The sequence below is a fragment of the Balaenoptera physalus genome (assembly GCF_965194825.1).
Source record: "Balaenoptera physalus genome assembly, chromosome: X".
NCBI classification, from domain to species: Eukaryota; Metazoa; Chordata; class Mammalia; order Artiodactyla; family Balaenopteridae; genus Balaenoptera; species Balaenoptera physalus.
In genome coordinates, this window is record NC_138903.1 from 14683073 (window position 1) to 14709441 (window position 26369).

The 26369-nt window shown below is 42.2% G+C and overlaps 1 protein-coding gene across 11 annotated transcripts in view; it reads left to right on the plus strand.

The window, feature by feature from the left end:
* Positions 1–1692: 1692 nt before the first annotated feature.
* The window catches only part of REPS2 (RALBP1 associated Eps domain containing 2), a 228584-nt gene continuing 203907 nt past the window's right edge, over positions 1693–26369 (plus strand). For all 11 annotated transcript variants that reach the window (XM_082447092.1, XM_082447100.1, XM_082447096.1 and 8 more), the window contains exon 1: positions 1693–2072. In XM_082447092.1, coding sequence (XP_082303218.1) covers positions 1839–2072 — 234 coding nt within the window. In that variant the 5' untranslated portion in view covers positions 1693–1838. The remainder of the gene's footprint in view (positions 2073–26369) is intronic.

Sequence of the window (26369 nt, forward strand, 5' to 3'; positions counted from 1 at the left end):
GGCACAGATGTGAGACCTCCTACCCATCTCTGCAGTGCTTAATAAGTATCTGTTAAATTTATTAAACTGACTTGAGTAACAAAGATCAGCTCGGAATCTAGTATTCAGCTGGGCAAATCACACCATCTTTGCATCCATTTTCTCATCTGCAAAATGGAGATTAAAATGGGAAACCAGCCTACCTCAGAGAGGTACTATGAGGCTTAAATAGACATCGTAGTATGAACTATATGAATGTTAGGGATTGTTATATCTCACATTTCTTTTTGCAGGAGTCACAGGGAAAAGTGGGGTTTGGCGTTTATCACGGGGAATGGGTCCCTTTCTCACCTTTGTTAGAATGGTGGGCCATGCTCAGGGAAGTCTGACCACAAAGGGAAAGGTAGGAAAGGAATAAACATGATCTCTTGGCTTCCAGTTTTCCTGAGAAGGTTTTACACTTGTGGAAAATACAATGGTGGTGAGATTTTGAAGTGGAAATTCCCCAACTAAGTTAGTCTTTGCTGCTCCTTAACTTACCTATTCTTTTGGTACTCTTCTCTCCAAACCTACCGCTGTCTTAATTCTCTCCTGGCAGGTCTGAAGCAAAAAATGGTATAAGGAAATCTTAGTGATTTTGGGGATCCTCTTTCTCTATTTCATTTTTTTCAGATTCCAAATGGGAAATATTACTCTGGCTATCATTTATGAATTGACATAATTTTTCTTTTTTCTTATGTATCTCTCTTCACTTTTCCCCTTTCCCCCGTCTTTACCTTCCTTTTTCTTTTCCTCTCTTCCTGTCCTTGGTCCTTATTTTAGTTGATCAAAATACCAAAGTATACTTGTTATCATCAGTGCTATTTCCTGAGATGGTTTTTGTTTTGTTTTTAATTAAAATAACACTATTTGGGGTGAAAGATATCTATATATCTCTATCTATCTATCTATCCATCTATCTATCTATCCATCTATCTGTCTAGTGTTTAGTGTTTAACCCTGGACTGATTTTTTTCGCTTGGGTTAGTGTTTCCCAGCCAGGCTTAATGCATATACACGTGCAATTCTTCCCAGGGCCCTTTTCACTCCTATTACTCTAGTATTTAACACTAACCGATGTTATTCCTTTTTAAGGCTCAACTCCAGGTTTGAGCCTTGCCTGAGAAAGTGGCCTAACCCCGTCGCCACCTAGAACACTATAGGAGTCAATGGGACCCTGGTTCGTATGGAGATCTCTGCCCTCCAGCTTTTCAGGACATAAGGGGTACTGTCATGGAAAAAGCGAAGCCTAATTTCCCATGCCTCGTCCCTTTCTGGGAAAGGCACGGCGTGTCGTGGGTACTACACTTGCTCCAGCGTCCTAGGGAGAAAACACCACAGCCTTTCCCGCCCCATGAAAAGCGCCATTCTCCAGGTGGGTCTAGATGTTCCCCTTCCCGGCCAGGGAGAAGGGCCAAAGATGCCCCTCTCGCGCAGGGTGGACGCGGAACAGCGATGGCTCCTACCCTCTAGACTTCGCAGCGCGGACTGAACAGGTAGCCATCCGTAAGGCAGGCAGCGCGCGGAGTTACTTACCTGGCCCGGCGCGCACGGGGCGGGGCGGGGCGGGGCGGGGCCGGGGTGCGATCCCAGGCCGTGATTGGGCCGCGCCGCGCCTGTCTCCATGTGCCGCGCGGCGGAGGCACAACATTCAAGTCCGGGGGCGGGGCCGGCGCGCGCCGGGAGGAAGCGGCCGCGCGGCAGCTGCGGGGCGTGGGGGCGGCGGCGGCCAAGGCCGAGGCTGAAGCGGCGGAGGCTGTGGTGAAGGCGGCGGCGCCTTAACCGGGGACGGTGCTCAGCTGGGCCCCCTTTCAGGCTCCATGGAGGCGGCAGCAGGCGGGAGCTGCGGCTCTGGACCGCCGCTGCTGCTGAGTGAGGGCGAGCAGCAGTGCTACTCTGAGCTCTTCGCGCGCTGCGCCGGCGCCGCAGGCGGGGGCCCCGGGTCCGGGCCCCCTGAGGCCGCCAGGGCCGCCCCCGGCGCGGCCACCGCAGCCTCGGGCCCCGTGGCCGACCTGTTCCGGGCGTCGCAGCTGCCCGCTGAGACGCTGCACCAGGTAGGTCCCCGCGCCCCTGCCCCTGTGGGTCTGTGGGGACCATTTCTACGGGGACAAGGGGGCGGGGTGGGGCGACAGGGCTGCTGACAGGCACCCGGAGGCCTTGGCCAGGTCGCGGAGAGGGGCTTCGCAGCCGGGAATGGCGGCGACGCCCTTGTCCTCCAGGGGACACCAGCCTCCTCCGCAGCTCAGCAGTGCTGGGTGCGCTCCTCATCTTCCTCCCCTGAGACGGACGGACACTCCCTCCCCTCCCCGGCCGTTTCTGGGGCTCTGCAGCCGCCCAGACCCAAAGTTTGCCTTGTTCTGGAAGTGGTGTTTGTTTTGGCTGGTGTCTGGTTTAACCTCTGCTCGAGGCTCCTGCCCTTCCCTCTCCTGGGTGGGTGGGCGCTTGCAGGATTGGAACTTGAAGGATGTGTGTCTGTAGGGCCGGAGCCCCACCACTGAATGTTGTCCGCTTTATATACTACTTGTAATATATACGTATCTACTATATATATTTGCCTACTAACATATTTCTGCATATTAGCGTTAAACTGGAAAGCCTAATGACAAATTGCAGAACAGGGACACAGGGCTGCGAGAGGACGTCTGTCAAGGCAGAGCCAAGCTCCCTATTTAGGGCTAGAGGTGGACCCCAGACGTCCACCGTGGGGGACAGTTGTAGTTTCCCATCTTATCATTATTTGGACTTGAAATAGAATTGCAAAGTAATTGTGTCATAGCTACATCCTTTTGGCTGCTCCACACCTGAAAAAGAAGGAGGCGGATGGTGCGCAGTAGTTGCTGTTTTTGTTTTGTGCTTTCCTTGGAGCCTGGAGAAGGACTACTTGGTGGGCACTTTGTCTGTCTTTTGCTGTTACTAGCACTTCATGGTGATAAGATCCTTTTTTTTTTTTTTTTAGAATTAATGACTATTTAAAAAAATTTATTTTTGGCTGCGTTGGGTCTTCGTTGCTGCACGCGGGCTTTCTCTAGTTGCGGCGAGCGGGGGCTACTCTTTGTTGCAGAGCACGGGGTCTAGGCACTCGGGCTTCAGTAGTTATGGAGCCTGGGCTTAGTAGTTGTGGCTCACGGGCTCTAAAGCGCAGGCTCAGTACTTGTGGCGCATGGGCTTAGTTGCTCCGCGGCATGTGAGATCTTCCCGGACCAGGGCTCGAACCCGTGTCCCCTGCATTGGCAGGCGGATTCTTAACTACTGAACTACCAGGGAAGCCTGGTGATTCTTAATATCAGGCCCCAAATGTGAAATGAACCTTTTCTTAAAAGCTGGAGTCAGTATGAAAGTTAACATCAGTTGTATATTTCAAGTGGGGAGTGGTATTTTAAAATCCAGTTCCAAAGGAGTATTGAGGGTTTTATGGTTCACTTATAATATCATTGTGTGTGTAGACTTTTTTTCTTTTAATCACTTAAGACTGCATTTTATACTTCTGGGGCATGCATACACTCTGTTTGTGTGCATAACTTTAGACACCCTGTAATCTCTCACTTTTCAGAATTCAAGATTTCTGAAAATATAATTAGTATTCACAGACCTTAACATGGCTGTTTGTCCCTTAAGAAGTCCTTGCTATGGAGACAGTTCAGCCTCTGCTGTTGAGCAGTTAAGCTCGACCAGGTAGAGGAAAAGTCAATATTTTAAAACACAAACCATAGCTATTACATGAGGCCTTCAGAATACTCCCAAGCATAATAAATTTATTAAATGCTGTTGCTGTTTCTCAACTGAAAGAGGAGTAAGTGACTGAGGCCACAGAGCAAGTAAGTGACAGCTGGGCACCTGTTAAGGCTTATTTTGTTGTCAGTAATACATGGAGTGTGATAAGAGATGGTGGGCATATTAACTATGAATTATGTTGGTTGACTTCTCCTAAGGACTTGGGAAGGGGGCTTTCCTGGTGTTAGAACTCATGCTCCCTTGAGGTGTTTAAGATTTAAAAAGAACTCAAGGCACAGTGCCATTGTATGGCTGAGATTATATTCTTGATGTCTAGTCGAAACCTGTTTGCAAAAGATGCTGGCAAAAGGGGACATCCCTAGAATATTGCTTGTAGTAAATTTCTCAGAGCTTTAAAGCTCCCTTATTCAGCCCAGCAAAACAAAATATATCCTTCCCCATTAACTTAACACAATGCAGTAGCCCAATATTCTTCGTACAGGTGAACATGAACATCAAATGCATCCTGGACAGAGAAATGTAACCAGAAGAGAGTCAAACAAAGCCAGCAGCCGGCAGCCACCTAATTTTTACCGACCACTTTGGTGGTGTGTGGTGTGGTGTGTCTGGGTGTGGGTACACACACGTGCACTCCATTTATCCTGATTTGCACTACCCCATGAGTGTTTTAGCCTTTCTTTAAACAGATGTAGATGTTTTTAGCCTTTCTCTGTTAAACAGGAACCTGTAAGTTTAATTAAGTGACCCAACAGGTATAACTGCCCAAGTCATGGAGGCACTAATTAGCCCTGGTAGTTTCTATGGTAACAGATTTTTTTTTTCTTTTTAATAAGCATACAGTTAAGATTACCATAATGTTCCAGGAAGGTTGAAAATCTTACCTGAAGCAAATGTTCTATAAAAATACTTAACTTTGTCTCCTCCTTGGAATAAAAATAAACCACTATACCTGTTACTTTGTTATGGAAGTGAGTTATCTTAGGGATTTTGTTTTCAGTTGAAATACATACATATTTTTTAATAGACTTTATCTTTTCAGAGCAGTTTTAGGTTCACAGCAAAATTGAGGGGAAGGTACACAGAGTTCCCATATATACCCTGCCCCACACATGCCCAGCCTCCCCCATTATCAACACCCCATCAGAGGGGTACATCTTTTACAACTGATGAACCTGCATTGGTGTATCGTAATCACCCAGAGTCCATAGTTTACATTATGGTTCATTCTTGGTGATGTACATTCTTTGGTTTTGGACAAATGTATAATGACGTGTATCCACCGTTGTAGTATCATACAGAGTAGTTTGACTGCCCTAAAAATCCTCTGTGCCCTACTTATTCATCCCTTGTTCTTACTCCCAAACCCTGGCAACCACTGATCTTTTTTACTGTTTCCAGAGTTTTGCCTTTTTCCAAAATGTCGTATAGTTGGAATCACACAGTATGTAATCTTTTCAGATTGGCTTCTTTCATTTAGTAATGTGCACTTAAGATTCCTCCATGTCTTTTCATAGCTTGATGGCTTATTTCTTGTTAGTGCTGAATAATATTCCATTGTCTGGATGTACCACAGTTTATCCATTCACATATTGGAGGACATTTTGGTTGCTTTCAAGTTTTGGCAGTTATGGATACAGTTGCTGTAAGCATCTGTGTGCATTTAAGTTTTCAACCCCTCTGGGTAGATACCAGTAAGTGTGATTGTTGGATCATATGGTAGGAGTGGGTTTAGTTTTGTAAGAAACTGCCAAACTGTCTTCCAGAGTGGCTGTACCATTTGCAATCCCCCCAGGAATGAATGAGAGGTCTTCTTGCTCTATATCCTCATCAACATGTGGTGTTGTCAGTGTTCTAGATCTTCACCATTCTCATAGGTATGTAGTGGTATCTCGTTGATGTAATTTGCAATTCCCTAGAGACATGTGATGTTTAGGATCATTCCATATGCCTATTTTCTGTCTTGGATTATATTTTAGTGCATCATAATAGCTTATTTTGAAAGGCCTTTTGGTCTCTTTATAGAGAGGTATTGATGTATTTTATTTTATTATTTTTTAATAAATTTTATTTATGTATGTATGTATGTATGTATGTATGGCTGTGTTGGGTCTTCGTTGCTGCGCGCGGGGATCTTCCCGGACCAGGGCTCAAACCCATGTCCCCTGCATTGGCAGGCGGATTCCCAGCCACTGTGCCACCAGGGAAGTCGTGATTTAGGTAGAAAAATGTTAGAGTAAAACACTTAAATTAGAAAAAGTAAATATGGATGTTTGAGAAACAGGTAAATAGTTTTTGTTGAATACTTCAAGACAAAGAGCTACAAATGTTAGAGTGATTGGTCTCCCAGGTTGTGAAGTATTTCATTGGTATTGAAAGGCCAGCATTTTACTAGAATGCATAGACTTGGGTTGGATGTGTATTTGAGGTATTTGAGTTTCTTTTGTGCATCAGGCACTGTTGTAGATGCTGAGGTTACAGCTGTGAATCAAACATAAATCCCTGTCCTCACAGAGCTTACATTCCAAAGCAAATGTTTTATTTATTTATTTATTTCTTGCTTGCTTGCCACGGGGCTTGTGGGATCTTAGTTCCCTGACCAGGGATCGAACCCGGGCCCTTGGCAGTGAAAGCGCCGAGTCCTAACCACTGGACTGCCAAGGAAGTCCCGCAGTGCAAATGTTTTTATTTTTTAGGGTTTGAGTAAGAAAATATAACAGCTAGAACAAAAGTATCTACCTTAAACTGGCAAGTTTTCTGCTTGATGTAGTGAATTAGCAAACTATATAGACTCCTTTATAATATCTGTCTTTCAGGATGGTGTCTTAGTCTTTGAGAATGCTGTGCATATTTCAAGTAGTCATTATAATTAGTTTTCATTTTTTTAAAAAAAAATTTATTTATTTATTTATTTATTTTTGGCTGTGTTGGGTCTTCGTTTCTGTGCGAGGGCTTTCTCTAGTTGCGGCAAGTGGGGGCCACTCTTCATCGCGGTGTGCGGGCCTCTCACTATCGCGGTCTCTCTTGTTGCGGAGCACAGGCTCCAGACGCGCAGGCTCGGTAGTTGTGGCTCACGGGCCTAGTCGCTCCGCGGCATGTGGGATCTTCCCAGACCAAGGCTCGAACCCGTGTCCCCTGCATCGGCAGGCAGACTCTCAACCACTGCGCCACCAGGGAAGCCCTAGTTTTCATTTTTATATGGTTAACTGTTTTCAGATATTTTTTATTGAGATATAATTGACATATGATGTATTAGTTTCAGGTATATAACATAATGATTCACTATTTGTATGTGTTGCGAAATGATCATCACAATAAGTCTAGCTGATATCCATCAGCAAACATAGTTACAAAAATTTCATTCTTGTGATGAGAACTTTTATGATTTACTTTCAACATCTTTCAAATGCATAATACAGTATTATCAATTTTAGTCACCATGCTGTACATGACATCCCCAGGACTTACTTATTTTATAACTGGAAGTTTTTTTAAAAAAGATATTTATTTATTTTGGCTGTGCCAGGTCTTAGTTTCGGCATGTGGGATCTTCATTGCAGCATGCAGGATCCTTTGTTGCAGCATCTTCAGCTGTGGCATGTGGACTTCTTATTTGCGGCATGCATGTGGGATCTAGTTCTCCGACCAGGGATCGAACCTGGGCCCCCTGCATTGGGAGGGCGGAGTCTTACCCACTGGACCACCAGGGAAGTCCCATAACTGGAAGTTTGTGCCTTTTGACCACCTTCACCCATTTCACTCACCCCCACCTCCGGCAACTACCAATCTGTTCTCTGTATCTATGAGTTCCATTTTTTTGTTGGTTTGTTTGTTTTTAGATTCCATATAAAAGTGAGATCATACATACATTATTTGTCTTTCGCTGACTTGACAGTTAACTCTTAGACTTTAAGGGAAATAGTTATAAAACACTGTTGATTTCGTATTGTCAGGGGAAATCATTGAATGGGAAAAAAGCCAGTAAGTAATGTCTGATTGTTTGAGTGGCTTTGATTGAGGAAAAGAAGTAAAACAAAGCTACGAGAAGTAGAGGATATTTTAAAAATTCCTGCGCACGGACTCACCTTTGGGAAGAAGTCATATTTAAAGGTTTTCTTGTAATTCTTTGAAGCAACTGTTTAATCATTAAAAACAACTATAGGCAAAAGACAAAATTCTTGTGAACTTTTTCCAGTTGCTGGATTATTAGCCAGAACTATTTTTTTTAATGCAAATGAAACAGTTTTCTGTTTTTACATCTTTATATCATATCCCTTTGTAGCATATGCTTTAGGGAGATAGAGGCCAGCATGCTAAAACGGTAACTTGGAATATGTGCTGTTTGAGATAAAGGGTGTTCTTTTTTTGTAAAACAGAATGAATGCCAGCAGATAAAGGAAGTTCCAGAGCCATACCATTGTCTGGTTAAAAGGAGGACATTTGCATAATAGTACCTTGTTAACTGTTATAAAAAAAATTTCAGGTGTGTAAAACTAGAGGGACTACCCAACAATAACTGTGTACCCACTACTCAGCATAAGAAGTAAAACAGCCCAGTTAGTGTGAAAGTTTCCTGTGACCCCCTCTCTGGTCCCATTCCCCTTCCTGCTCACCCCAGAGGTTGCTACTGTCCTGAATTTGGTGTGCATGATTTGAAAATTTTTTGTACTTTTATTATAGCTATATGTGTGTGTATATATATAGTGTGTACATACATGTATATATATACACATGTGTCACTAAAATGATAAATTGTTTTGTATGGCTTTTCAACTCAGAAGGAGGAGTATAGTACTCTGTAACCTTCCGCAACTTGCTTTTCCTCTCATTGTTTTGTTTTTGAGGTTCGTCCTTGTTGACATATGTAGCTGTAGTTCATTTATGTTTCTTTTTAAAAAATCTTCGTTACCTACTCTTACAGTGACTCATTATTTATTTATAAATTTATTTATTTTTATTTTTTTTTGGCTGCGTTGGGTCTTCGTTGCTGCGTGCGGGCTTTCTCTAGTTGCGGCGAGCGGGGGCTACTCTTCGTTGCGGTGCGCGGGCTTCTCATTGCGGTGGCCTCTCTTTGTTGCGGAGCACGGGCTCTAGGCACACGGGCTTCAGTAGTTGCAGCACGTGGGCTTCAGTAGTTGTGGCTCGCAGGCTCTAGAGCGTAGGCTCAGTAGTTGTGGCACACGGGCTTAGTTGCTCCACGGCATGTGGGATCTTCCCGGATCAGGGCTCGAACCCGTGTTCCCTGCATTGGCAGGCAGATTCTTAACCACTGCGCCACCAGGGAAGTCCCAATGACTCATTGTTTTATGGTGCTGTAGAGACCTTTATGCTTATGGAAAGTAGGTGACTTTTTTTTTTTAATATATAGAATGTCACATGACTAGGGAACTGTTCTAAACATGTACAAACATTCAGAATGCCTTCATAGGTAGAGAAAGCACACTGATATTCTTGATAGTGTTACAGGACCTTTGAGTTAATTGATTAGGCTTTCATAGGCTTGCTTTTTTCTAGTTTTTTAAAAAATGGAAACAAGCAAACAGATAGACTAATACATTAAACTCTGCACTTGCCACCCCTGCTCAACAACCATCAATACTCGGTCAATTCCATTCCATCTGCATTCCTACCTTGTTCCTTGCCCCCTCTTTTATCCTGAAGCAAGTCTCAGACATCATATGATTCCATAGGGTTTATCTTTAAGGAGGGAACCTGGGGGTGGTCAGAGGGGATGGGAATATGCATGGGTTTAATACCTGTGGCCTGTGGTTAAATGGCAAGAGTGAATGATGGATTCATATCATTGAGCCGCTGCCAGTCTTTAAGGTAATGATGTTTGAGTACTGATTTAAAATAAATCAGCTGGGGAAACCAATAGGGAGATTGAAAAACAAAGTGAAGACTAGAAATACAAGATGGATTTGAACATTGTCCTAGTTTCCCACACATAACTGGGGAATGCTCTACTTTAAGGGTGTACAAAATTAGTTTTGAGGAAATCTTGAGGTTTTTTTTTTTAAAGGCTGTGCCACACGGCTTACAAGATCTTAGTTCCCAATTGGGGATTGACACCCCCCCCCCTTCCCCGGCAGTGGAAGCGTGGAGTCCTAACCACTGGACTGCCAGGGAATTCCCTTGAGTTGTTTTGCTAATTATTGGTAACTTTTAAAAGAGGGTTTGGTTCCTTTCCAGGTTTTTTCAAACTTTCTGTTTGTTTCCTATAGGCAAAGTGTCTAGTACTTTGTATTTATATTATTCTTTTCTTCAGTACACGTCTATTAGTGGGCAACTGTCTTAGTCCATTCCGGCTGCTATAACAAAATACTACAGACTGGGTGGCTGATAGACAACAGACAATTATTTCTGACAGTTTTTGAGGCTGGAAGTCCAAGACTAAGGCGCCAGCGTGGTTGCCTTCTGGTGAGGATTCCCTTCTCGGTTCGTAGCCCGTGACTTCTCACTGTGTCCTCACATGGTGGGAAAGGCTAGGGATCTCTCTGGAGCCTCTTTTATAAGGCACTAATCCCATTCATGAGGGCTCTACCCTCATGGCCTAAGCGCTTCCCAAAGGCCCCACTTTCTAATACTGTCACACTGAGCATTAGGATTTCAACATAGGAATTTTGGGAGGACATACATATTCAGACCATAGCAGCAACCAACCAACCTGGGTTGCTCAGAACTGAGTTGTTTCTTAGGGCATGGGACTTCCCGTTTTCAAACCAAGACAGTCCTAGGCAAACTTGGATGGTAGGTCACCCCATCTTTTGGTAACTGCACTAGTTATTTATTGCTCTGGAATGAATTTCCAGAAATGTAAATTACAGCTTAATACAACACATATTTGTTACTAATTGTCTCTATGGCTTAACTGGGTCTTCAGCTCAGGGTTTCACAAGGCTGAAATCAAGGCATTGGCCAGGTGGCACTCCTTTTTGCATCTGGGGACCTCTTCTAAGCTCACATGGTTGTTGGTAGAATTCAGTGCCTTGTGATTTTAGGACTGGAGCCCTCAGCTCCTAGAGGCCACCCGCAGTTCCCTGCCACATGGTCCTCTCCATAGGCAGTTCACAACATGACTGTTTGCTTCTTTAAGGCCAGCAGGAGATTCACTTTCTCCAGTCGCCTTAGATGAGCGACATCCCATCACCTTGCCATATTCTATTGATTCGAAGCAAGTCACATGTTCTGCCTGCACTCAAGGGGAGAGGATTATAAAAAAGCACAGATACCAGGAAGTGAGAATTTTTGGAAGGGGGGTCACCTTAGGATCTTTCTACCACACTTGCCTTCCAGAGTTTTCTGAAGCAGAAAATTATTCTGGTTAGGTTTGGGGGGTCAGAATAGATATGTTTTTGCTCAGCCACTCATGTCAAATTTCTTTATCTTTAAAAAAAAATTTTCATGCATAATTCATTTTCTTATGCCAAGTAGGACTGGCAAATATCTTCTTAGGCATTATTTTCAATTTTAGTCTTTAGACAGTTTGTTTTTCCTCTTAACTAGTAGGAGGCGGGAAAAAAAGTGGAAAAGCAGATGTGAATGCTGTGCGTGCTCACTGTTGCACAGAGTAAAGCGGGCCTTCTTAACCTGGGTCTGGCTCTCAGGGGTCTTTGAATTTAGATGCGGGGAAAAAATAACAGCTTTCTTTTTACTGGCCCCTAACTGATATTGAGCATTTCCTTCTATTATGCATTGTAGTCAACAAACCACAGTAGCATTAGCAATTCCTGTGACTTGATCACTTATAGAAATAGAATTTTTAAAATCATATTATAATTGTTGCAGGTATTTCAGTGATAATTTACAGTGGTTTAGACCAGCGATCCCCAACCTTTTTGGCACCAGGGACTGGTTTTGTGGAAGACAGTTTTTCCGGGGGTGGGAGGGGATGGTTCAGGCAGTAGTGCAAGTGACGGGGAGCGGCAGATGAAGCTTCGCTTGCTTGCTGGCCACTCACCTGCTGTGCGGCCTGGTTCCTAATAGGAACCCGGGGGTTGGGGACCCCTGCTGTAGACACTGGCTGATCTTATCATTGTGTTAATAAACACATGTATTTCCACCACAAACTTGTTTTTTAAATATTTGATAGCTGTAGTTCAATATATTTTGTTTACAATCCTGTGTATTTTATTTTTGGTCGCGCCGCTCGGCTTGCAGCATCTTAGTTCCCCAACCAGGGATCGAACCTGGGCCCTGTCAGTGAGAGTGCCGAGTCCTAACCACTGGACTGCCAGGGAATTCCCAATAGTCGTGTATATTTTTTAAAAAAATTTTGTTGGAGTATAGTTGCTTTACAATGTTGTGTTAGTTTCTACTGTACAGCAAAGTGAATCAGCTATACATATACATATATCCCCTCTTTTTTGGATTTCCTTCCCATTTAGATCACCACAGAGCATTGAGTAGAGTTCCCTGTGCTATACAGTAATCCTGTGTATTTTAAGTGTTTACTTTTACACATTTAAATTTATTCTGAGAAGAGGTCCATGCAGGCTGCCCAAGGGGGGTCCAAAGCACAAAAGTGGTTAAGAAGCCCTGCTTGGAAGAGTTGTGAGGTGTCTAGAAATTCCAGTTCTACGTAGCTAATTGTTTCCAAAGTCAGAATGGTAGCGGCAGTGCTGGCAAGTCTGGGTCAGGAATGAGATTCCATAAGGCTCTTGTTCCCCCCTCCTCCCCTGTCTGTCCTGTAAGGGGGAAGGAAGCCCAGAGTGAATGGATGCTCAGCTGCTTCCTCCAGGACCTCACCCTCAGGTCCCTGCTGCAGTTCCAGCTCTGAACCCTCTCTGCTCTTGACCTTTCTGTCTGGCCCTCTCAGCCTCACTTCACTCCAGAGAGCCCCTCTGGAGCACACGCCAGCTGGCTGTTGGGCCTGTTTTATTTACCACTATTATCTCTACTTCAGAGGCTGGCTAGAACATGGACTTATAGGAAAAAGTGATTTTTACAGACTGGAGAAACTCAGCTATCCTCATAATTTAATTCAGGACCAGGAGAGGCTATTAATATTAGGCTAGTAGTAAATGTTTGCTTTGACTTAATTCATTTGTAACACTTTGCCCTCGGTTTACAGAAAAATATTTTTGTTTAGCCTTCTGGGGGTAATTAAGTGTTTCACCTGTGTTAATTTACTGACTAATTGAAGTAAATCCCATAAATGCCAGCAATTAAGAATTGTTTTTGTTTTTTTCAAAGCAGGCTTTCTTAAATGAATAATGTTTGCCCCTGATGCCTTCAAAAGAACATATTTAATACAGTGATCTCTTTGTTTCTCCCTTAGTTCAGGGTCAGCCTTGTGAAAAACAGATGATTATACATAAACAGCTTTTTGCCCCTGGAGATGTTTGATGTGCTTGCCTTTTGAGTTAGTTTTTTCTTTAGGCTCTCTTTAAAATTCTTTAAAAATGTTTTAACTCCTGTCCTTTGCATATGCTGTGGTGGTTTTATGGTCCTGTTACTGAGAGATGGCAATGGAAGTGAAGCGTGTGAAATTAGCACGTGGATGTTTAGCTTCCTTTAACTTATTCTTTGTTCTAGATCAGGGTTTCTCCACCTTAGCACTATTGACACTTTGGGCCAGATCATTCTTTACAGTGACGCTGCCCTATGCATTGTAGGATGTCTAGCAGCATCCCTGGGCTCTACTCACTAGATGCTAGTATCTGTCCCTTCCCCAGTTGTTACAACCAGAATGTTTCCAGGGACTTCCCTGGTGGTCCAGTGGCTAAGACTCCACGCTCCCAGTGCAGGGGGCCGGGGTTCGATCCCTGGTCAGGGAACCAGATCCCACATGTCGCGGCTAAGAGCCCGCATGCCACAACAAGAACAACAAAAAGATCCCGCATGCCGCAACGGAGATCCCATGTGTGCAATTAAGACCCGGCGCAGCCAAATGAATAAATAAATATTAAAAAAATAAAAATAAAAAAAGAGAAGCAACCTTTAAAAAATAAACCACAAAAATGTTTCCAGACATTGCCAAATGTCCCTGGGGCAAAATCTACTCTGGTTGTAGATATATGGTGTCTACATGTATACAATCATGGTAGCAGCTACCATGTATTAACTGATTACCATGTACTTGGCCTTGTCCTATAACTTGTAGAGCGCTCATGTCATGTAACTCACGCAACCAAGCCACGAGGTTAGCTATTATCATCCTCAGTTCGAAGAAAACAAAACAGAGGCGCAGAGGTTCAGTAACTTGCCCACAGTCACGCAGATAAGTGACTTCTGGTAGTCCTTTAAAGAATTATCTGGGTTGGAATTCAGTCTTTGTTTTTATTTTTAAATAAAAAAAAGTTTTAAAAATTCATTTTATTGAAATATAGTTAATTTACAGTGTCGTGTTATGGAATTCAGTCTTTGTTAAAGAGGCAAACTAAGAAAGAAAGGGGGGTTTCCTGATGACCTCTCAGGGGAGAGGCTGGTGCTTCCATGGCAGTTGTGTGTAGGTGTGGGAGTTCTTGCTTGAAGCGGTGATTCTGTGGCCGCGTGTCTGATAGGGTTTGGACCGTTTCTGAGGTGCTTCTGTGGTAGGGTGAAGCAGAACATGGGACAGTCTCGGGGTCAGGCCGATTCAACTTTGAGGCCAAGGAAGCCGTCAGCAATTGGGGTTATCAGGGTCCCTCAGGCGTGGCGTGCCCAGAGGGTTTACTGAGAGCGGGAGCGCTGAGGCGTAGAGCGGCGGCCTCGGCCTCCCTGGTTCTGAGGGGCCAGGGGCGGGAATGTTGCTGTCAGGGCTGCGAAGGGTGCTTCGCCTGCAGGAACAGTGGTCTGGAAGAGCACGGTCATTGGCAGCCCCGTGGCCAGGAGGGGGTGGGGTGGGAGCTGAGGGACAAGTGACTGGCTCTGTCCCCTGCTGGCTGCCGTGCTGGAGGCCGGAGGCAGGGGAGCCTGCATGTGGAAGCTCACGGAGGCTGGCCTCCTGCGCAGAGTGTGGGCCGAGGGGCTGGAGGTGGCTCTGGGGGACGGATGGAGGAAGAGCCAGCTCAGGGTGCCGGCTGGGCTGGGACCCAGAGCCCTGGATCCTCGGGAGAAACGGGCACAGCCGGTGCGGGGAGAGTGGGAGTCCACTCGCGATGGGCCGGCCTACTGTCCTGCCCTCCAGGAGGGCTGAGAGGGCTTCTTCTCACTTCTCCCGGAGGCCTTGAGGCTATGGGGGTGTGTGCGAGTGGGTGCTTTTCGATCAGAGTGGGGCAGGCATTTCCACCGGTTGCAGTGTTTGTTCTTGCTCAGGGCACCGGGAAACATGCAGCCATGGAGCCTCTGGGAGCTTCTGTGAGGACTGGCTGCATATGGTGGGAACGGCACCCTAGGACTGGAGATGAGTTAGTTCAGGGGAGTAGAAAGTGTGTTATAACGTTTAGGGATATGGCCTCGTGTTAGTTTGGCTTTTTTCTTTCCCTGAAGGATAGGATTCCTGTAGGGATTCTTCCTCATCCCAAAATAGCTGTGTGTGTGTGTGTGTGTGTGTGTGTGTGTGTGTGTGTGTGTGTGTGTGTGTGTGTGTGTGTGTGTGTGCGCGCGCGTGTGCGTGTGTGCGCGCGTGGACTCAGGATTTCTTTGTACATTGCTCAAACTCACCAAGGCCCTGTTGAGCAAACCAAGGCTGTTAAAAAACGTGGAATCCTCCTCATATACTGCAAAGTAAGCGCAAATGCAAAGAAATAGCTTGGTTTTTTTTTGCATTCTTCATGGGCTAGCATATCTTCTGGAAAACTTGTTGCCATGGCAATGGGATATTATCTATCTCAGTAGTGTACTACATAAAAATAGCCCTTTGTGTGGAGGGTGATGTTGGTGACAGGTGGTTGGGTGAATGTTTAGCAGGGTGCTTTGTCAGCATTCCATTGTTTAAGGTTGTGAAATAGAAATGAGTATTGATTTGTTCTTCTCTCTCAAAATGCAGTTTAATCTGTAGAGGGCAGGTAGTGGTGCTCTGTATTGTGAATTATGTCTTTCTTTGCATGTCAGGTGAATATGATGATTGAAGCCACCTCTCATGGTGATAAGGAAATGGCTTCTCTATTCTTTCTGTTGATGCTACAGGGTGTGCAACACAGGATTGAGTGGGGGGCAAGTAGTATAATTCTCTCATTCTTCAACAAATGGTTCTTCCTAAGTGCCTTGGCCTTATAAATCCAAATGTCGCACGTGGTCAGGTGGACTAGATGAGTTCTGAGCTGTTGATCAAATACTCATTTCTTGCAGGTTCTTAAATGGAACAGATTCTTGATGAAAGTCAGTTTCCTCTGCTGGTTTTAGCATTGGTCTCATGTGTAGCCAAGGATGGACTCTTGACCCTAATCTTGAATTTTACTTTAAAAAAATCCTTTGGGCAATTTCTTAGTGGTAACTCTCAAACATTTGTCATCCTCTCACCTTCCTTCTAGAAATTTGTCTTATATGTAAATAACAGCTTCCTGGTGCTGAAATAAAGTTTACTCTAGTTTTGAGAATTTTAGACTCTCGAGAAATACCGTGGCTTGGAATTTTAGCCTTGAAAGTTATTGCTGTAATTCTGATACGCATTGTACTACTGCAGAAATGGAATCATTACCTTTGTATTTTCTCTTGGAGTCAGTATGAATATGTTTTTGCTGATGATATCAGAAATAGTTGGTGAATGGCTTGCTGGGTACCCAGTACTATTCTTAGAACTTTTTTTGTGTATTAACTCACTTAATTCCCATAAACATTCTGGAAGGCTTTTGTCACTATTTTCCAGATGTGGCATACTTATTAGTATGCCTTTTGGTTTCTGGTGAGTAAATACTGTGCTGTGTAAGACTTGATTGCTCCTTCTTGCTTACCAGTGTGTTGAAGTGTTTCTGATACTGAAAGCATTCTTCTGCCAGGGGATGGCCAAACACAGCCCATGGGCCAAATCCATCCTGTTGCCTATATTTTTTTGTATGGCTTATGAGCTAAGAAGGGTTTGTAAATTTTTAAAGGGTTGGGAAAAAATAAAAATAAAGTTTCATGGCACATGCAAATTGCATGAAATTCAAATTTCAGTTTCTGTAAGCAAAGTATCCTTGGCACACAGCCACACTCAGATGTTTACATATTGTCCGTGGCCTATACACACTAGAATGGAGGGCTGAGTAGTTGTAACAGAGACTATATAGCCCATAGGACCTAGAGTATTTACCGAAGAAGTTTGCCAACCCCTACTGTTTATTCTTCTACATCTAGAATGGGAGATTGTACTGAATAATGAAAGCAGATGGGATTTATGTACAGGTTCTCTTTTGGTATGTATTATACTTCCCTCTCTTCCACTTGTTACTGTTTTTACTAGCTTAGTTTCCTGTGCTATGGCATATCTCAAATATACTCGATTTCAGCTCTCTTTCTATACCCATGTTGGTTTTTATCATAGCAGATATTCATAACCCTTCCCAAATCAGGGAGCGTAATGAATTTTATCATTTTACTAGTTAATATGTTTCCTTCGCTAGGTCAGTAATTGTAATTCCCCCAGCTCTATTTATTTCTAACTATTTTGCTTTCTACTTTTGGGCTATCAGCCAACATATAAACATTTGATACTTTAGTAATCCTAACTAAACCACCTGCGCTGATTGTGCTATTTTAATTTAGTAAATCCTCTGTATGATATTGTATCTTCTACATTCATCCTTTTGGATTTAACATACTCAACATAATCAACTTTGGAACATTTGTGCAATTGTTTTAAAGCAATATGTTTTCTCCTTTTTCTCTTGTTTCCCCAATTTTTAAATAACAGCTTTATTGAGATATAATTCACATACCGTACAACTTACCCATTTAAAGTATACAATTCAGTTTTTAGACTATTCACTGTGTAGTTCCAGAATATTTTTTGTTGTTGTTGAAGTATAGTTGCTTTGCAATGGTGTGTTTCAGGTGTACAGCAAAGTGATTCAGTTATACGTATATTTATATACTTTTTCAAATTTTTTCCATTATAGATTATTAGAAGATACTGAATATAGTTACCTGTGCTATACAGTAAATCCTTGTTATTTATCTATTTTATTTTATCTTTTATTTTTTGGCCGTGTCGGGCAGGTTGTGGGATCTTAGTTCCCCGACCAGAGATTAAACCTGGGCCCTTGGCAGTGAGAGCGTGGAGTCCTAACCACTGGACTGCCAGGGAATTCCCTATCTATTTTATATATAGTAGTGTGTACCTTTTAACTCCAAACTCCTAATTTATCCCTCCCTATCCCCTTTCCCCTTTGGTAACCATACGTTTGTTTTCTATGTCTGTGAATCCGTTTCTGTTTTGTAAATAAGTTCATTTGTATTATTTTTTTAGATTCCACATATAAGTGATGTCATAAATAAGTTCATTTGTATTATTTTTTTAGATTCCACGTATAAGTGATGTCATATGATATTTGTCTTTCTCTGACTGACTTACTTCACTTAGTATGATTATCTCTAGGTCCATCCATATTGCTGCAAATGGCATTATTTCATTCTTTTTTATGGTTGAGTGATATTCCATTGTATATATATACCACATCTTCTTTATCTATTCCTCTTTCTTTCTTTTTTTTTTTAAGTTTTGTTTATTCCATTTCATTTGGTGGGAGGGTCTATACATCTGGATCTATACCTCATCTTACCTAGGAGTCAGTGTTTTGTTATTTATTTATTTAGGCTGCGCCGGGTCTTAGTTGCGGCATGCAGACTTCTTAGTTGTGGCATGTGAACTCTTAGTTGCAGCATGCATGTGGGATCTAGTTCCCTGACCAGGGATCGAACCTGGGCCCCCTGCATTGGGAGTGTGGAGTCTTACCCTACTGGACCACCAGGGAAGTCCTCTATTCCTCTTTTGATGGACACCTAGGTTGCTTTCATGTATTGGCTATTGTAAGTAGTGCTGCTATGAACATTGGGGTGCATGTATCTTTTTGAATTAGAGTTTTCATCTTTTCTGTATATATGCCCAGGAGTGGGATTGCTGGATCATATGGTAACTCTATTTTTCGTTTTTTAAGGAACCTCCATACTGTTTTCCGTAGTGGCTGTACCAATTTTTACATTACCACCAACAGTGCGAGAGGGTTCCCTTTTCTCCACACCCTGTTTCCAGAATGTTTTCACCACCCCAAAAAGAAACCCTGTACCCACTAACAGTCACCCCCAATCCCAATATATCTAGGCCACCAGTGTTTTCAATGTTCGTCCATGTTGTAGCATGTACCAGTACTTTTTATGGCCCGGTAATATTCTATTGTATGGACATACCACATTTTATTTATCCATTCATCAGTTGATGGACATTTGGGTTATTTCTCCTGTTTGGCTATTATGAATAATGCTGCTATGAACATTTTGGTACAAGTTTTTGTGTGGATGTATGTTTTCATTTCTCTTGGTTAATTACCTAGGAGTGGAATTGCTAGGTCACACAGTAACTCCATGTTCAGTCTTTTGAGAAACTGCCAGACTCTTTCCCAAAGTGCTGTACCATTTTACATTCCCACCAGCAATATACAGGGATTTCAATTTCTCTACATCATTGCCAACATTTGTTATTGTCTGCCTTTTTGATTATAGCCATCCTAGTGGATGAGAAATGGGATTTCATTGTGGTTTTAATTTGCATTCTACTGACGACTAATGATGTTGATGATACCAGGTGCTTATTGGCCATTTGTATATCTTCTTTAGAAAAATGTCTATTTAAGCCCTTTGCCTGTTTTTATTTTTATTTTTTTTCAAACCACCACTGTTTGTTTGTTTGTTTATTTATTTATGGCTATGTTGGGTCTCCATTGCTGCGCACGGGCTTTCTCTAGTTGTGACGAGCGGGGGCTACTCTTTGTTGTGAAGTGCGGGCTTCTCATTGCGGTGGCTTCTCTTGTTGCGGAGAACAGGCTCTAGGTGCACGGGCTTCAGTAGCTGTGACACACGGGCTCAGTAGTCGTGGCTCATGGGCTCTACAGCACAGGCTCAGTAATTGGGACGCACGGACTTAGTTGCTCCGCGGCATGTGGGATCTTCCCGGCTCAGGGCTTGAACCTATGTCCCCCTGCATTGGCAGGCGGATTGTTAACCACTGCACCACCAGGGAAATCCTCCGTTTTTAAATTAGGTCACTTGTCTTTATAAAGAACTCTTACAACTCAGTATTTTATATATTCTAGATACAAGTATCCTGTCAGATAAGTGACTTGCTAAACATTTCTCCCATTCTGTGGGTTGTCTTTTTATTTTTATTTTTATTTTTTTTTCTGTGGGTTGTCTTTTTACTTTCTTGATGGTGTCCTTTGAAGCATAAAATTCAAAAATTTTGATGAGGTTATTTACTTTTTGCTTTTGTTACTTCTGTTTTTGGTATCTTATTTAAGAAACCCTTGCCTAATCCAAGATCATAAAGATTTACCCCTATGTTTTCTTTTAAGAGTTTTATAGTTTTAGTTCTTTTATTTAGATCTTTGATCCCTTTTGAGTTAATTTTTGTATGTGGTGTGAGGTAGGGGTTCAACTCCCATTCTTTTGTGTATGGCTCTCCAGTTGTCCTAGTATCATTTGTTGCAAAGTTGTCCTAGCATCATTCTTTTCCCATGGAATGGTTTTGGAACCCATGTCCAAAATCAATTGACCATAAATATAAGGGTTTATGTTTGGACCGTCCATTCTATTCCATTGATCTGTATTTCTGTCATTATACTAGTACCACACTTTGTTGATTTGTTTTATTCATTTTTGAGGCACATGTTCCCCTTTCCCCCACCACTTAAACTTAGGACATTTCACAATTGGTGGTATCTTAAATTGCATCAAAACTTGCATACTGTGTGTTAGTGGCTTGGGAAAGGATACTAGAGTCTAGATTGGAGCACTGTTAACTCTTAGGAACTGAATGGATAGGAGATGGGGATGGGGATAGTGAGAAAGGTGGTAAATTGGATGCTCCCTCAGTGTTTAGCAGCAAACTGAAAGCAGGAGTCAAAAATAGTCTAGCTTTGCACTTCCCTGGTGGCGCAGTGGTTAAGAACCCACCTGCCAGTTCAGGGGACACGGGTTCGAGCCCTGGTCCGGGAAGATCCCACATGCTGCGGAACAGCTAAGCCCGTGCGCCCCAACTACTGAGCCTGCGCTCTAGAGCCCGTGTGCCATAACTACTGAGCCCGTGCGCCACAATTACTGAGCCCGTGCGCCACAACTGCTGAGCCCGCATGCCACAACTACTGAAGCCTGCGCACCTAGAGCCCATGCTCCGCAGCAAGAGAAGCCACCGCAATGAGAAGCCCGCGCACCACAACGAAGAGTAGCCCCTGCTCACCACAACTAGAGAAAGCCCGCGCACAGCAATGAACACCCAAAGCAGCCAAAAATAAATAAGTAAACAAACAAATAAATAAATAAATTTATTAAAAAAGTAGCTTTACATAATTTCAAAGCTGAGTACTAATGGTTCCAGTTTCTTTTTGTGGATTCTTTTAAGAAATACTGCATCATGAATGCTATTGATGGCCCAGAGGACAACACTGGAAAAATAGGGACATTGACCACTCTTTGTCAAAAAGATTGACAGAAGTCCTATTCTAAATGTGAGGAAGTTTTAGGGAAACCTTGAACAATTAATTTTGCTTATTTTCCTTTTTCTGAATGTATGAGTAATAAATGAAAAATCTAAGTCTAAAATAACTCATTTAATAAGTCTAAGATAAATGCTAAGTGGTAAAGTATTGCATCATATCTTATTTGGCTGCGTTTTATTAGTGCTACCTGAAATATTGGTGTCTTAGGTTTGAAATACTGTTATATTCCTTCTTCTAGCTGTATTTACCACCTCAGAGGGAGTTGGATCCTTTCCCAGAGTCAGTTCTATGAAATGACCTTTTTGTTTTCCGCTTCCTGCAGTCACTATATGTCCATCTGTTTTCTAGCCACTATGATTTTATTCTTCTTTCCCTTTCTCTTGGGCTTGTAGGTTTAAGCCTTTTTTTTCTTTTTAAAAAAGCCTCGTATTATTATTCTAGTGGAGTTTTGAGTGAGAGTGGAGGTTAACATGTATGTTCAATCCAGTAGGAATATTCATTCAATCACCCAAGAGATGAGCTTACGGAAAATGACTTTTAGAAAAGTTGCAAAAAAATAGTACAGAGTTCCCTCTATTCCTCCCCCTGCTCCTTTAATGTTAACATCTTATATTTCATAGTACAATTATCAAGAGTAGGAAATTAACATTGCTACAGTATTATTAACCAAATTACAGACCTAAATTCAAATTTCATCAGTTTTTCTTTCCACTGGTGGTCTATTTCTATTCCAGGATACTATCGAGGATCCCATGTTGAATTTACTTGTTATTTCTCCTTAAGTCTCATCTAGTCTGTAACAGTTTCTTAATCTTGTCTTTCATGATACTTTTGAAGAGTACTGATCAGTTATTTTGTAGAATGTCCCTCAGTCTTTTTGAATAAGATTGTACATTTCTGGTAAGGTTACTAGAAAAATGATGATGCATCCTTTTCATCCTTTCCATGATGACGCATTGTATCATGGATTTCCTAATGTTAATATGCCTTATTACATGGTGACATTTACCAAGATCCCTTGTTTAAATTGGCATCTTCACCAATTTAGGGGAATATGTTTCCCCTTATACTTAAAGCATCTTGCGGGAGGTGTTTTGAGGCTATGCACATATCCTATATCTCCTCAGACTTTTGCCTATTTTTACCATTTATTGGTTGATCTGTATCCATTAATTTCATATCATTTTCTAGAGTATTTGTGATAAACATTTGATTAAGTGAAAGTAGATATGTGCCCTATAAGAAGCAAAGATCAGTTACAGAAAAGTCTATCATCTTGGTTAGTGTAACGCTAGCATCTGTGCACCCCAACTTTCAGGGGCTTAACACAACAGAAGCTTTCCTTCCTGGTGTCAGCATTTCTGGTTGTGGAGGTGGTTTTCTGCCACGAAGTGGCAAGGGCCCCAGGCTAAACTTTTTATTTTGAAGTAATTTCAAATTGACGGAAAAGTTGTAAAAATAGTACCTAGAAATCTTGTACACTCTTTACCTAGATTTACTTAACATTTGCCACATGTGCCTTATTTTTTTCTCTCCATATATGTATTTTATATCTATCCATTCATTCATCCATCCATTTATCTATCATCTATCTATTCTAAACCACTTGCGATTAGGTTGCATACATCATACTTTTTATGCCTTAATTCTTTAAACTCATATATTTATCTATTTGTTTAGTTCTAGTATACACATAAAGAAGTTTCATAATGGCTAACTCACATTCCTGTGAGAAACAACGTTCACTAACTAGATTATAGCAAGACAGTTCTTTTTTCTTTAGCCTTACTATGAGTATCTAGTCAAGATATTGTTTTCAGCAGTTTTCCACTGAAGTATTAAATTTGAAAACTGTATACAAGGACATAAGTTATTCAAATTTAGGAAATTTAATTTTTTTTTAAGATTTTGTTTTGATGTGGACTATTTTTTTTTAAGTCTTTATTGAATTTGTTACAATACTGCTTCTGTTTTATGTTTTGGTTTTTTGGCCACGAGGCATGTGGGATCTTAGCTGCCCGACTAGGGATCGAACCTGCACCCCCTGCATTGGAAGGTGAAGTCTTAACTACTGGACCACCAGGGAAGTCCCAGGAAATTTAATATGGATACAGTACTTTTGTCTCAAGCCTATATTCCAGTTTCATCACTTGTCCCCAAAATGTTATTTGTAGGAATCTTTCTGTTTTTTCCTGATACAGGATCCAACCCAGGATCACAAATTGAATTTATTCGTCATGGCTCTTTAGTCTCCTTTATCTGGAATAGTTCCTATAAGCTTTTCTTTGTCTTTGTGACATTGACATTCTGAGCAATGACATTTCATGACTCTGTCTTGTAGAATGTAGCACATTTGGGTTTGGCTGGTGGCTTCTCTTGTTTAGATGAAGATTGTGCATTTTTGTCTGGATACTGCACCAGTGACATGCCCTTCTCAGGTAGTGAATGCATTGGGGACACATGATGTCTCATTGCCCTTCATTGGTGATTTAAATTTTAATCATTTGTTTAATGTATTTTCTAAGCCTAAATTGTTTTTAGGTATGAAGTATCTGAGCAATCAGTACCGTGAAGCCTCTCACAACAGTGTTTAGAGTGAAAAATAATGATTGAAAAGTCTTTCAAAATCATTCAGATTGACATATACCTAACATGAAATCCAAACTGTTTTAACTTTTTTTGCTTGATTCATTTTCTACCATTGAAATGTTAATGCATGATTTAGCCATTCACAACTGTTGGATTTTCTCATATGCAGGCATTTTTTCCATTAAAATTTTTGTACTGTAGTAAAATATATACAAAATATACCATTTAAACCATTTTAAGTGTCCATTTCAGTGCATGAAGTATATTCGCAAAGTTGTGTAAACATCATTGCTATCCATTTCCAGAACTTTTTCATCATCCCAAACAGAAACTGTGTACTCACTAAGCAATAACTCTCCATTGCCCCTCTCCCCCAGCTCCTGGTAACCTTGTTTTATATGCCATAATAATGGTATTTTAGAGTAAACACCAGCTTCCTGTGTTACCTGGGATAAGGCCACTCGACTTTTGCTCCCCTACCAGAACTATGATAAAAATTTACTTGCCATGTAATGTAGGGCAATTTCTGAATTTTGCCATGAGTTACTATATAGTAACTCCAAAACCTGGTAAGGGAAGCAGTTTTATTGTGAAAGTTAACAGAAATAGTCATTAGTTTGATAATCTTTACCTCTGGGGTTGGGTATTTTAGATGGGATAAGGGCAAGGAGAGGTAAAATTACTCCTCTAGGGTGGCAGACCAGAGTTTACATTGCCTCTTATGTTTTCCCTCTTGGCTGTCTACCAATTGGATATAGTCATTCTCATCATCCATGCTTTTGTACATGGCTTGGTATATATAGATACATATAAATTTGAATAAATTCTAGCAGTGTTAGAGGCCCAGGGTTCATAAAGACACTTTCCCACTGTGGTCTTTGTGTGTCCCTATTCCCTGGTCTGTAAAGTGAACATAACAAAATTAACTTCTCTCCAAAGGGTGCTTTGGGACAAAACTGTAGCACACTTTGCAGAGTAGAAAGGAGTCCTTATTCTTAGTAACAGTCGTCAGTGTTCTTTGAGGGCTCACCCACTCCCAATCATTCTTCTAACCGTATTAGGAATATATATAGAACTAATTTTAATAGCACCGTAGAATATAGGTAGCACAGCCAAATGGCCTGGTTTCCTTGGCAAATTTGACAAGCCCTTGCGACTGTTGGCAGATTCCTTGGTTCAGGTGGGCTGTAGATGGATGGGAGATTCCAGGGCTAGCCTGTGAGTGTCCTGCTCTTGAGAGATTAGCACCTTGATCGGCTGCACAACCCATTATTAGTTGGGTGCCTGCCAAACCGTGCACAGGATTTTTCTGGGGGTTCACACAGAGAGGATTCCTAGAGGCAAGAGGTCATTCATCTGAAGAGTCGGCAGTTACTCTAGAGTGCGACTCCAGGCTTCCTGCTCTTGGGAGACCTTCACATTCACTTGAATGAGGTAGCCCCTCACCGTCAGTGCCCCTGGGCCTTAACGATTCCTATTGGGATGAATTGGCCAGAAGTCAGGTGACCCACTTCCTGCTGAAACGAACTTTTGCCTGAGGATTGAGGATAAGTGACTCTGCGCTCCTGAGCCAGCTACAAGGAGCCTCGTTCACTTTCTACTAATCTGAAGAATGGTCAGGTGACCTCACCATTACTTCTCTGCTGGTACCAAAACTCATGCAAGAAGTGATGACCGTCTGTTGTGGTTCTGTATTGCCACCTAAAAACCCACCCCAGAACTTAGTGGTTTACAGTGATAACCATTCTCACAGTTTTGTCGGTTGGGGGTTTTGGAAGGTGTCAGCTGGGAAGATCGTTTCTGCTCTAGGTGGTGTTGGTTGGGTGGCTGGGACTGGGGGTTCCCCTCTAAACATGGCCTCTTTACTCTTAGGAATGGCCTGTCGGTGTCCGTGACCAATCTCTTTCCCTGTGGTATTTCATCATCGGGGGATGAAATACCAAACGACTTAGGCTTTTCACTCATAGTGGGCCCTGGATACTTGTGCTTCTTATAGGTGGTGATGAAACAAAAGCCTCTATTTTTTTTCTCTATTTTAAATTCAGTTAAATATTGGAAAACATATTTGGTACTGGGATTGTGATAGTTATCATTTTATTTTGTCATAACCCAATCAAGGTAGAAACCTGAAGGAAAGAAGGAACACTTCATTGCCTCTGCTCTTCCCGTGGATGATGGGTTGTCCAAATAGCAGGGGGTTCAACTTTTGCCTTGTTTTGGATTACTGAGCACCGTCCTTCAGAAATGATTTCCTAATGCTCTCCTGGCCATCTGGCGTGAGCACAGAACCTTTTACTCAATAGAAGTAAGCTGATAATAATGACAAGTTGAAACATCTTGATAATAAATATATTTGTACAGCTTTTCTAATCCCAGGTTATTGAAATTCTGTCAGCCTTGGCTGGTATCCATGCTCTCTCTGTGCCCTTGTGTTTCCTTTTTTTTCGTGAGTCACTCGTGCTGAGTGAGCACTGGAGCATG